Source organism: Atheta coriaria, unplaced genomic scaffold, assembly GCF_025399875.1.
Source record: "Atheta coriaria isolate IRGN ID8LTWV9N9 unplaced genomic scaffold, Caltech_Dcor_3.1 hic_scaffold_5_pilon, whole genome shotgun sequence".
Classification (NCBI taxonomy): domain Eukaryota; kingdom Metazoa; phylum Arthropoda; class Insecta; order Coleoptera; family Staphylinidae; genus Dalotia; species Dalotia coriaria.
Genome location: NW_027045447.1, coordinates 1904040 through 1916699, shown reverse-complemented (window position 1 = coordinate 1916699; position 12660 = coordinate 1904040). Strand labels below are relative to the sequence as shown.

General features: G+C 36.9%; 3 protein-coding genes across 7 annotated transcripts in view; 2 read left to right on the top strand and 1 right to left on the bottom strand.

The window, feature by feature from the left end:
- The first annotated feature begins 3671 nt into the window (after positions 1–3671).
- Positions 3672–4463, top strand: LOC135792276 (uncharacterized). The gene is made up of 2 exons (XM_065302899.1): positions 3672–3904; positions 3956–4463. The coding sequence occupies exons 1-2, from the start codon at positions 3734–3736 to the stop codon at positions 4313–4315; spliced, it is 531 nt and encodes a 176-aa protein (XP_065158971.1). The 5' UTR covers positions 3672–3733; the 3' UTR covers positions 4316–4463.
- A 2995-nt stretch (positions 4464–7458) lies between these two features.
- scf (Calumenin scf) lies at positions 7459–9731 on the top strand. Its single transcript, XM_065302022.1, has 3 exons — positions 7459–7639; positions 8188–8426; positions 8480–9731. Exons 2-3 carry the CDS (start codon positions 8197–8199, stop codon positions 9219–9221), a joined length of 972 nt encoding a protein of 323 aa, XP_065158094.1. The 5' UTR covers positions 7459–7639; positions 8188–8196; the 3' UTR covers positions 9222–9731.
- The window catches only part of LOC135791587 (LIM domain only protein 3-like), a 45239-nt gene continuing 42290 nt past the window's right edge, over positions 9712–12660 (bottom strand). For 3 of the 5 annotated variants that reach the window (XM_065302023.1, XM_065302026.1, XM_065302025.1), the window contains 4 exons: positions 12192–12465; positions 12005–12130; positions 11344–11485; positions 9712–11139 (listed from right to left, as the gene is read on the bottom strand). In XM_065302023.1, the coding sequence (XP_065158095.1) occupies positions 10840–11139; positions 11344–11485; positions 12005–12130; positions 12192–12465 (842 nt within the window). In that variant the 3' untranslated portion in view covers positions 9712–10839. The remainder of the gene's footprint in view (positions 11140–11343; positions 11486–12004; positions 12131–12191; positions 12466–12660) is intronic. The other 2 variants (XM_065302027.1, XM_065302028.1) reach the window with 2 other exon arrangements.

Genomic DNA, 12660 nt, shown 5'->3' with positions numbered 1-12660 from the left:
TTATGTACGGCTCGGCTGTCCGTATATAAAGTACCACTTTTGTGTCTAAAAACCGTGAAAAAACTTTTTTGATGAAAGCAGAAAAAATATTTTTTTTGTCTAAACACTAAAGTAAAATAATTTCCTAGGAAAATAAATTATTCCTCTTTATATTCAATTCAAAATTAAAAATTTGAATGTTTATTGTTTGCTCCAGCGTGGCTTGGAAAGATGATGAACGATCGCATTCATGTTGATTTACTCGACCACGTCAACTTTTTCCAGCGTCGCTAAACACGCACATTATAAACCGAAATTAAAATATTTCCATAACAGCGACGCCGCCGACGCACTGTTTATCGCGTTGTTTTTCATCCCTAAGTCGCAAAAGCAATTTAAAAAATTTCATTTAGCGAGATGGATGGCATGCGATGATCAATGAGGTTATGTTATTCAAATAATTTATCAATGTAAGAAAATCTTTTCAAAATATACACCGAAATACAAAATAAAACACAAAAACAATTTTCTTCATTAAATTCAATACGAATCCAGTAAAATGCAGTTGAAATCATGATTTTATTTCATATCGAGAGCAACATCATTAAAGTGACAGCCGAAGTGTGATTTCCGCACGATTAAATCGTCGTAGGAGTATTTGTGACGCCATTAGATTCGCATCCTTTTGCCCGGTTTGCAAAATTGTTAGAAATATCTGTCATCCAGGACGATGGAGTGGAAACCCTCGTTATCCGGACCCTTTTCAATGAATACATGACAAACATATGTTACGATATCATCGTTTTTTTGTACAAATACTTTTAAAATAAAATAAATAAACATTTGTGATGCAGGGGTATTAACGAGGCGAAAATTACGAGATAATGTCGCGATAGGAAGCGCGCCAAAAGCTCTCGGGCATCGATTTTCTTCAATCCAGATACGGATCATCCAGATCCACTTAAAAGAGCGGATTCTAGTCGATTCGCAAAGCCACAGCACGTACACCCACGCCCAGCCACACTCCAACAATATACTTATCTATCCACGACTGTTTTCGTTTCATTTTGTTCTTTAATTGAAAATCCACAAACAACTACACCAAGATACCAAAGAAAAAAAACAATGATATTTCATTAGTTGATGAAATATAGGAAAATGTCTTAAATTTGTCATCATTCATAATAAATTCACAAGAAATAAAGCCGTAAATCCGTAAATATCATTTGTAACACTCAACACTCAAAGTTTTATGCGCCGCAAGATGACAGCAGCGCGTGAAAAATGCTAAAACATTTAGATACCGCTGGAGCTGTTGAAGTTGTTGAAACTTTTGCATCGCGTGTGGGTGCGAAAATGATTTTTTAAAAACCGCCGGATATACGAATGTTGAGTGCCGATGCGGCGCGTGGAGAGTGACGAAGAGCCAAATGGAATGTAATGGATGGCAAGAGGCGCACAAATTAGGATGTAATTAATGATCGCCGGGCGTAAGTGGTGGGCGTGGCGCGGCAGGTTGCATCCGAGCATGTAGCGCCACTCGAGCTGAAATGCTAGAAAGGCATAAATAGAAGTTGAATGCCGAAACGTGTCGACGCTTCCGCACAATCGCAAGCGCAAAACTTCGTCCGACGGGTTAAAGTGATTTAAAACGTGCTGAAAAGTTGAAAAAATAACACAGAAAAACCGCGTTGAGTTTAATTTAAACTTTTACTTTAAACGACCGTCAATTTCAAAGTTTAATTACTGGTTAAAGTGTATTAAATAAATATTTATCCAGAGCACGTTTAAAAAATAATTTTTCTGGTGGATGTGAAAGTTGTTTTTTTACATTAGGCTCTATTATTTGCATAGCTTTCGTTTTGCACGATATTTTTTCACCTTTCAGGCGCGCAAACATTTATTTCACCTTCACCTAAACGCGCACGATTAGAGCAGATTCAAAGCTCACCTCGGCAAAGCTTGAAAGCGCCAGCTGAAGCACGCAAACATGAAAGCCCCAACTGGCGAAACGAGGAGAATTAGCATTATTATAAAAATGTTTGCTTAGGATTGTGCCGGACGATTGGATTTCTCTTATTCAAACAAGCCAGCGACAAAGAGCAGCAAATACAAAAAGCATATAAATACACAAGAAATTCTATAAATCAATTTTTAATCGTAAATCATGACAAGTTTTAAGATGTTTTTCTGTAGATCAAAAAATAGTATAATTGTTGAAAATGCATTAGAGTTTATGCATCGCACGGAGAGGACGAGCACGAACGCTCGGCGAACGTGTCGCCACCGAAAACTGCGTAAGTACTTTCCTCGCAGGCCTGCTGGGCCACTGAGGACGTAGTCACGACGACAAAGAGAATAACAAGGAGTGGAAAACGTACGAAACGTTCCGGATACCTTCGGCTTCCTATATGCGGCATATAAAGTGCACAACTCTGAGAAACTAAAAAAAAACGAAGTAAAGAAGGAAGAATGCCATGGTTGGAAACGTGAGGACGAAATCTAAATCCAACGATAATGATCGATATTTTAGGTTACGTTACTACGTGCCACCTAATAAAAATAAAATAAATAATAAAAACGTTTTTTCAAATATTGAAAAGTAAATAGTTTATTAAGTATCAAGTGGCTAAACGAGAGCTTTTGTCACGAGCGTGGTAAGCGTTTAATGAATCGAGTGTTTAATAACGTTTAGCCACGTGATGCTTACGCAAATTTTTCTACTTCTACTCAATTTCTTCGTTTGAGTTTTTTTTTAACTTTTGTATTTTTAATCTTTAAAATTCGCTCGCATACTACCAGGGAATGTTTGGCTATAAATGCATAAGCTCCACCCCATGACTAAAACCCATGACTAAAGTACTTTAATCACTCCTTTGGCCGTCTATGTTTAAAATTCCACTTTTTGTGTCCCAAAACCCTAAAAACTGACATATTAAAAGTGGAAATAGAAAATATATTTTATTTGCGAATAAAACAGCCAGCACATTGTATAAATCAATGTTTTATTGTAACAAACGTGGCACACTGTGCCGTTCCCGTTCGTTTTGTTTTCTTACCATCGTTATAAATGTGCTTTATGTATTTTTCCGATACGTTACGTATATGAGTTTCTGAGCTTCATGCAAAGCGCTAGAAAACGAATAGCGATGCGAACACGTTTTGCAATATTTATTAGCACAATTTCGTTTTCGAACGTTGCAATATATTACCGGCTGCAAATTTATATTTATCTGCGATACATTATTGCAGAGTTTTACGATTAGACTCAGAAATTCCTGAAATTATTTTTCTCATCATTATTATTATTTCAAATCAATGAACAAAAATAATAAAAATAAATGTATGTGATTTTCGTGCATTGGTCTAACAAGCAAGATTTGTCTGGAATTTTGTTTTGGAACATTCTACATGTTCTCGAAGACATAATTCTTTTGTTCGCAGCGTCTTGTTTTGTTCGCTTTGTCCTCTGTCGCCTTTTCAATTACGATTGCTATTTTCATTTGTTATCTCTGCTAAGAGTCGTATTTAATTTGTACGGTTTTTCATTTCCTTTATTGGCCCTGATTTCCTTGTGTTTCTTTGTCGGGCTTTGTTGTACGCAATTGATTGCGCTACGTAGGTGCTTAATAATAGCTTTTTCCACCATGCGGAGCATTGTGTCCCGTGTAATAGTATAAATTGCTCGCAATGCAAACACACCACTTTCAATCGTCAACATTCATGACAACAAAGCGGTCGAAGTCGAACCCCGATGGCTCCACCCAACGACGATGCGTTGTCGTTGAAATCGGTGAAAATCGGCGTGCGACTTTTGCTCCTCGTCCAGCTCTCCATGTGTTTAATGGTCGAGATTAAGGGACTCAACGCCGATTACCAAAATCTACGCAATGCGGACGGTATTATCAAAGCTAATCACATTCAGGTAGTAACTAAAACATTTCCTAGATTTATTTTAGTTGAAATTATTCCGTAGCCATTGGATAATGAAGAGAATCCGGACGTCAACAAAGACAACATTCCTCTGACGGCGGAAATCAACACTCTCAATCGAGTAGGAGTGGACACAAGCTATGATAATTTCGCTCTTAATGAAATACGTCAAGCATCTCCAGTTGCCAACTCTCAGGAGGGCCAAAGACCGCCGCAGGAAAAAAACACGCGGAACATCAAGAACAACCCGGGTGCTGGAACTTCGGCCGATGGCGTTTGTCACATGGACATCGAGTATAAACTAACAAAGCGTGTCCTCGGGCGGTGCACCAACTTGGGTCGGACAACTCGCGGTTGCATGGCTGGCAACTATTTGCAGATCTACCATTCGGCTTGTTTCTAAAATTCCAAAAATTCCAAACTTTCAAGACGACACTTTGGCGCAGAAAATTTACAGCGCACTATGGCACTATTTCTACTACATAAAATATAAATAAATACACTTTGTAGAATGTAAATTTATCTATAATATAAAAATGAAATGCAAATTATGTTGGAAAGCGCATAACTCAACAACGCCTTGACCAATTTGCGCAGTTCTTTTTTTTAAATGTTCGCTTAAGTTCAAGGATGGTTTTTACGACGAGAAAAATTCGAATAATTGCCGGGAAAATCCTAAAGACTGCCCTTTTCTATAGGATAAAAGTTGGCATTGAGATTCAATCATAGTTATAGTTAAATAGTTGAATCCGAGATGGCGCGCTGAAGTGCATTATTAGCTATTCTTTATATAATTAATTTTTTTTTAATAAAATTGCGAATCTTATTGAAAGTATTGACACATATTATGTCTAGAACAAGAGAGTAAAAACGAATTACATTTTTAATAAACACTACCGAGACGAAGTCGCTGGCAAAAGCTAGTATTTATAATATAAAAATTGTTAAATCTGTTGGTAAGCGCATAACTCAACAACGCCTAGACCAATTTGGCTAATTCTTTTTTTTTTAATGTTCTTTAAAGTCCAAGGATGGTTTCTACAGCAATAAAAATTCGAATAATTGCCTGGAAAGTCCTAAAGACAGCACTTTTCTATAGGATAGAAGTTGGCATTGAGATTCAATCATAGTTATAGTTAAATAGTTGAATCCGAGATGGCGCGCTGAAGTGCATTATTAGCTATTCTTTATATAATTAATTTTTTAATAAAATTGCGAATCTTATTGAAAGTATTGACACATATTATGTCTAGAACAAGAGAGTAAAAACTAATTACATTTTTATCAAACACTACCGGAACGAAGTCGCAGACAAAAGCTAGTGATAAATAAATAACGGAAAAATGTTGTGTGAGTTGTTTTGTTAAAACCCTAAAAGAAAATACAATTTTATATGCCATTGACGGAAATTGCCCGCGAAGATGAAATGTTGTAGTAGAAAATTTGAATAAAAATGAAATTCACTCCCGAGTCAACTCGTTTTTGATTCCGTGAGAGGGTGATGACGACGCCGGGAAAGCCGCGACTAAATCATCGGGAAACTCTGACAGTCTAACGCAAATAGGGAAAAAATTGTAACGCGTAAAGAGCGGAAAAAGGCGAACGCAGTCAATAACGGAGCGATAATTGACGGTCGTATACATACATAACGACGAGAGCTATATGCGTACCAAGATGCGGGACAAACCGGAAAATAAATGGCTTGCTTTTTGCCAAAGACCACCCACGACCATAATACATGTTTTATTTATATATAGTTATAAAGAAATTCATAACTTTTATGATTTATACTTGTTCATCTTCTTTGTGTTCTGAATATAAAATTATTATTACCGATATTTCTTTGAAACTTTTATTAAAATTGAACAAAAAAATAAAAAGAAAAAAATGTGAAACTTGAGTCCAATCATATTTGCTTCCAATTTCCATTAGGATAATACATGCTTCCTATCAGTCAATATAAAATCATAAAAAAATAATCCGGAGAATATAAGCTGAAAAATAAAAAATTCAACAAAAAAAATTTTATTTTGTTTTTTATATTTTTTATTATATATTAATGAATATAAGCATATACATTAGATCCAGGAACATCATTCAGTTTGTTGTCTTGATTAACGTCGGAAGTACCGGAAGGAAAGCGCCCGACGGAAGCCAAACGGAAGCAGGCACGCAAATAGCTTTCATGTTAATTGCCAGATAAAGCTAATTCAATTAAGCGGCATTAAAACTTGCTAAACGCTAAAACTATCGCCGCGTGCATTTTACCAAGCGCAAAGTTTCTGCAAGTTAACTGTAAGCTTTCGGTGCTTTCACTGCGCCATGTTCCGTCCTTTATTCTACCTTTAAAGTTACGTGGACATTCATGTTTCCAGCGGAACGGAAGGTGATAACTTCCAGTTGCCAACTAATTGTATTTCACTTCTCGCTAGAATGAGTTGCTTAAGTTTTACTACAATCACGAGTGGGTGATTGTACATCTTAAGTTAATCGTTTTAACTTGTCGTTAACTTAATTTTATTCTGCGCAGAGTTTGTTTTTTGAAATTTTGTGGATATTTTGGAGTTGTATGCATGTAGTACATGTGGGTGACAGGAAATAATGAAAAAAATAAATCCTGCTGTCTTTCAAGTACGTGTCTTGTTTCGTCTTGTTTGAGCCAGTTTATTTGTTACGCTTGAATTGGTCGAGACGAGGGCGGCGCGGAAGAAATGGCAGAAAGATAAGAGCCTTCCTGTCGGCCCGTCGGCTTTGTTGCCCCGTCGATGTTCTGACAGCTGCAAGCCGGAAAGCAAGTCGGCGGAAAACTATAAGTAACATTTTGGGAACATGACAGGCACAAGGAAAAACAGGTGGAACTCACAGGAAAATGTTTTGAATAATCGTAATTGGGGAAAATTAATTGTGAGTATAACAGGTATTATATACTGATTAACATGTTAGATCTAATTTTTAATAAAGTGTCATTTTGAGATATAGTTGTTTTCATCACAAAATTTTAGAAACCTTTAAAAATACAACTTTTAGCTGGAATTTTATTGCACTTCCGGCAATTTTAGAACCAAGAAAGGGCACGCATATTTTAGCAAGTTTCTTTGAATGAAATATGCTGATTAGAGACCTAAAATAGCCTAAAATTTACCGGAAATACAAGCGTTTTCTACATATGCCATTATTACCATAGTTCCATAATATATTTAACAATATCTGATTAAATATTGTGATTATTAAACAACAATAAAATTAAATACCTAAAATCATGTTTTCTCTTGACATCTAAAATGAAAAATTTTAACTTTAAATAGTTATTTCTTCAGTAGAAGTGATTGAGTAAAGTTTTCCGAGTGAAATATCCGTCAGAACGTGACATAGAGCGACATCTCATGGCAGGAATCGTAGTTATTATAGTAAACTTCTAATAATTTAAATAATATTAGCATCAAATTATAATGAATTTAGTAAAACCTGAATTAAAATCTTAAGCAACTTGTTAATTTATTATCCAGTTACAGCCGAAGAGGACTCATGACACTGATTTTAGTATACATGTCAATATCAGCATAGAAACTGAATTAAGCCGATGCATGTGGGAGATGTTTTGATGACTTGGACGGTTCTTATTCGTTCCTCCGTCGGCTTAACTGTAGCTATTATTACAACATTACGCCGATCAGCAAACTAGCTTCCAGTCAGTCTTCCAGTGTGCTGGTAAATCGCCGGTTAACGCGTAAGTACTCAAATTACTACTGCTTGCATTTTGCACGTATTTTTTAGGTTACCACGTACATACAAACGCTTCTACTCTTCACTAATTTAATTTAATATTAATTAAAAAGCTGTATATCACAATAATAATAATTCTGCAATTACTCTACTTATTCAGTGCACTAGCAGAGAGCATGCACGCATTTATTTTTAGTTTATTATGTTTAACCCAATCACAAACTGCCACATCTTCCTTTCCTCTATTTCATAAATGTTAAAAGTAAAATTAAAATTAAAATCAAATCAATGAATGTTTTTTAAATTTAAATATTATTCTTCTAGAATATTCTATGGAATATTCGATAATTTTTATCTCACAGCACATGCTTGTGCTTTTTAAGATAAGCTGAGATGATGTCAATGCCTGTTAGCCCACAGATGATTTTCTAATCAACTTGGTGCTAAACAAGCCATCTTTCAGTCTCAGTGTGGGTGTTTTACTACACTTTGTGTCTTTAGTAATGAACTGGTGACTTAATCTAATTGAGTTTGTGTTCAATTGCTTTACAGATTACAACAATGAAGGAACTTTACTGCTTTGTGGTGACTATTTTTCTCATGACTGTTGTGGCTATCCCACAGTCAGGTACACATGAGAAAAAAGAAAGAGTGCATGATGCCAAACTCAGTGGCCAAGAACACTATCAGAATGAGCAGCACAATACTCAGTATGATCATGAAGCCTTCCTGGGTGAAGATGCTAAGAGTTTCGAGAGTTTGCCACCTGAAGAATCTAAAAGGAGACTAAGGTTTGTTTTTTACAATTTTGTTAATAAATTTTATAATAAATCACTTGTTACAGTGTAATTGTTGATAAAATCGACACAAACGGTGATAAAATCGTCTCTCTAGAAGAATTAAAAGACTGGATTCGTTTCACACAGAAACGCTACATCATGGAAGACGTAGAACGTCAATGGAAGCAACACAATCCAGAAAACAAAGACACCATTCCATGGGAAAACTACAAGAAGTTAATCTACGGATTTCTCGACCATATGGACCAAGCTGAGCTCGAAAAAGAAGAGGAAGGCTTCAGCTACATGTCGATGTTGAAACGTGACAGGCGTCGTTGGCAAGCAGCTGATACCGACGGAGATGAAGCACTTACCAAGGAGGAATTCGCGGACTTTTTACATCCAGAAAACAGCGAACGATTGAAAGAAATCGTTGTCGTTGAGACGATGGAGGACATCGACAAAGACAACGACGGTAGAATCTCCGTTTTGGAATATATCGGTGATATGTACAAGGCTGACGAAGGCGAGGAAGAACCAGAATGGGTCAAAACAGAACGTGAACAATTCAAACTGTATCGCGATCGCGATGGTGACGGTTTCATGGATCAGGATGAAGTAAAGACGTGGATCTTACCGCCGGATTTCGATCATGCCGAAGCTGAGTCAAGGCATTTGATTTATGAAGCAGATACCGATGCTGATCAACAGCTGAGCAAAGAGGAGATACTCAATAAATACGACTTGTTTGTTGGTTCGCAGGCTACCGATTTCGGGGAGGCATTGTCACGACATGATGAATTCTAAGATGTTTTGCACGTTTATGAAATGAATCAACTTTAGATCAAGCCAAAATTAATTTACTGCATGTTTACTATTTCGGTTCCTGATTAATTAATGCAGTACTTAGTATTTAAGCAAATGTGTTCAATACCATAAATATTAATTTCAATTATCGCTAGTAGATGTCATGGTAGGTATTATTTCTGGCTTTTAATGTGCATTTATGATTTTTATTACTCGGATTAATGCAATTTGTATTTTTATAGCATTTTTATGTAATTAAAACGAAAGATCTGAACTAAAACAAATGTACTGAGGAGGAAATTTGCAATTCTCATCTAGAATAAGGTAAAACAGTTATATCAAGAAAATATTGTATGTTCTATTAGGTTATGTTGTACCATTCTTATTTTCATTTCTGTAAACAAACAATGAGTTTAAACGTTTATCAATTTGATTTTGGATAAATAACTATCAATATTGTGCGGACAGGTGTAAAAATAAAACACAAACATTTGTATAACAAAAAGACAACATTTAATTTATTTAATGATTTTATTTTACATTTTTCCGCATTTTCTCCTCTTAATTCAAGCAGAAATCTGTATTTAACTTTGCCAAATCCATTTATTCCAAATAACTAATAGAGTTTTATATTTCTGCATCAGTTTTTGCCGTTTATGCTTTGTTTCAGCTTCGTATAACTAATCGCTTAAATAATATGTACACATGAATATCGTATTCATAAGTTAACTTAATTAAAAATTTGTTATCAGTGAATAATTACAATCGTATCGTTAGTAGCTTAAATTTATCGTTTATACTTACACGTGTTCGTCATTAATAACACATAATTTACATAATAATTAACAAAGAGCAAACAATAACAGCAATATTTGTACAAATCATAATTTGAGTTACACGTTTTACGTATATTAACTTAATTGAGAATAAAACATTCAAATGTATTGCAGTTTGTATAATATTTATGATGATGGCACTGAAATGTTTCGAAAATGACTAAATCCTTTGAAAATATTGTTAAAACTAACGCAATAATGCATAAAAATGAGATATGTATCCTTTTTGCATTTGTATTCATTGTTCTTATAAACTTCTGTGTCAATTGGAAATAATTTGATGCTTTTATCTATTGGTTCATCTAATTAGTTCATATTTACATAGTGTCTTTCATCATCGTGCGATACTGTGATGTCGATTTGTTTCTCGCCTAGCTTTCGATCACAGCCTGGACATTAACTTGTAAATCGTAGTTTAATAATGAGAATCTCAGTGGGTGCCGTATACTGTATCGCCATTTTACATCATCGTATTTGAACGTGCCTCGAAACATTTAAACAATAGTCAAACTATGTACATTGTACAAACATGATTTAAAGAAGATCAAATAAGTCGACAACGCCGCCATCTTGTCGACAATATTTACAAACTGTGTTTTTGTATTCATTCGTATACGTTTCAATATTTTTCGTCACGTTGATAGTCATTTGTTATTGTTATTAAAGATTAGACAGTTTATGTGTTTGTTTTTGGATTGGACTAGCACATTTCCACTCGATGTGAGTACAAGTCAACATTACGTAAATCGCATTTTAATTCTTCGTTGGAATGATTGGCACGGTCATTGCGTGGCCGTTGGTAAGTCGAGCGTCTCGGAGTCCGGCGAGCCGTAGCCGCTGGAACCGTCATCGCGTTGGCTACTGGGCGGCGGCTGTGGCCCTAGGTGCTGGTGGCGGTGGTGGCGCCCCACCGACTCCGGCGCCGACGACGACGAGCTCTTCTCGCTGCAACACGAAGCAGACGGTGCGGTCAGTGCGTGCGGATGCAAGCCGTGGGTGTGCACGTGCGCCGGGTGCAGTGGCGTCGTGCCACCGCCTCCGCCGCACTGCAGCTGCGCTAGTGTCACGTCTCCGATTGCCGACTGAAATCAAGTGCATTTCGTTTTTCAATTTCACTCCGAACGCATCCAAGCACTTTTATATCTTTAAATCTAAGTGTGAATGATGTCGAAACTAGTGGATTGTGTAATGAATGAGGGTGTAATGTCGAAATATAATGCGAATTATGTTGAGGGGTGGCGGTGGGATGCTTGTTTGCTAAAGGTATTTTCCTGTATGGCCATTACCTGTAAATTATTGACTTGCCTTCGTATGTGCGCCAAGCTGCTGGGATTGTACGCCATGTTGGCGAACACGAGGCGCTCCTCGTAATCGTACTCGCAGAGAATTTTATTGTCGCAGAGGTAAAATCTATCGCCCACGCAAAACCTGTAATAAATAAACATTTGTAACAACTCAGATTTACCTCATTATATAACAACAATACAACAAAACACGTTTCTTAAATATTTCACAGCAATTAAAAGCAATTAGAGGCGCTTGCTGATGAAATTTCGTAATGACCGTAATGAGTTCAGACCTCGCGCGCCATTAGTTCCAATTTGGTTGAATTTATGCGCAACTGTCTTGCATTGTATATATAGATATAAATTGTGTTGATTTTGGCGTGGGATTTCGGTGGCTGTTATTAAAGCTCGTTTGTTGCATGTTTGGGGCGGCGCGTTCGGCATGCCGCACATGTTTCGGCATTTTCATTCTGCGGCTCGCCAGAATTTCCAACGCTAAGGATAATTGCAGAATGCATTCGTTGCGCGAAGGAATTTCTACATTCGTGTAATTCAAGAGCAGAATTTCAGTAATGACCTAAATGGCCCTAATGCCATCTATGGCACTAATTCACTCAGAATGAGATAGAATTAGACTTTGGACAACATTTTTGATACATACCGGTGGTTACACTGCTGACACGCAAAACACTCCAGATGATACACATTGCTTTTTGCGCGCATTACCATCTCGAATGCCGGTATCACTTTGTTACACGCTGCGCAATAACCAGTCGTGCCGAATAATCTAAAACATATTCATTGTTGTATTGGATTTTTTAGGTTAGGTTAGGTTATTCTATAGTTACCTAAGATAATCACGTTTGCATAGAATAAGATCGGCTTTCGTGTATAACGTGGATCCAACTTCACCAAGCCGACAGTCACAGCAGCCACACTTGAGGCAGTCCTCATGCCAGAAGAGGTCGAGGGCTTTCAGCAGGAAGCGTTCGGTAATTCGCTTGCGGCAGCCGGCGCATTCGCGCACGCCGCCCCCGTTGAGCGTCGCCGTGTTGGCCGACAACGAAACAGATCCGCTCGTCGCCACCGACGTCGTCGTCGTTCTTTGCTCCCCTCCTGACTCTGCGAAAACGCACAAAATTCATTATTAAACATTTTACACCCAAAAAACTAATTTCAAACGAATTAAAACACAGCGAGCAGAAAAACGCAGTACGTTGTGATGTCAAATAAAGATACGTCTAGCATTCTGGCGTGTTTTGGGGGGCGAGTCTCGTTGATGGTTTTAATTATATGCAAATTGGATTTGCTTAAATT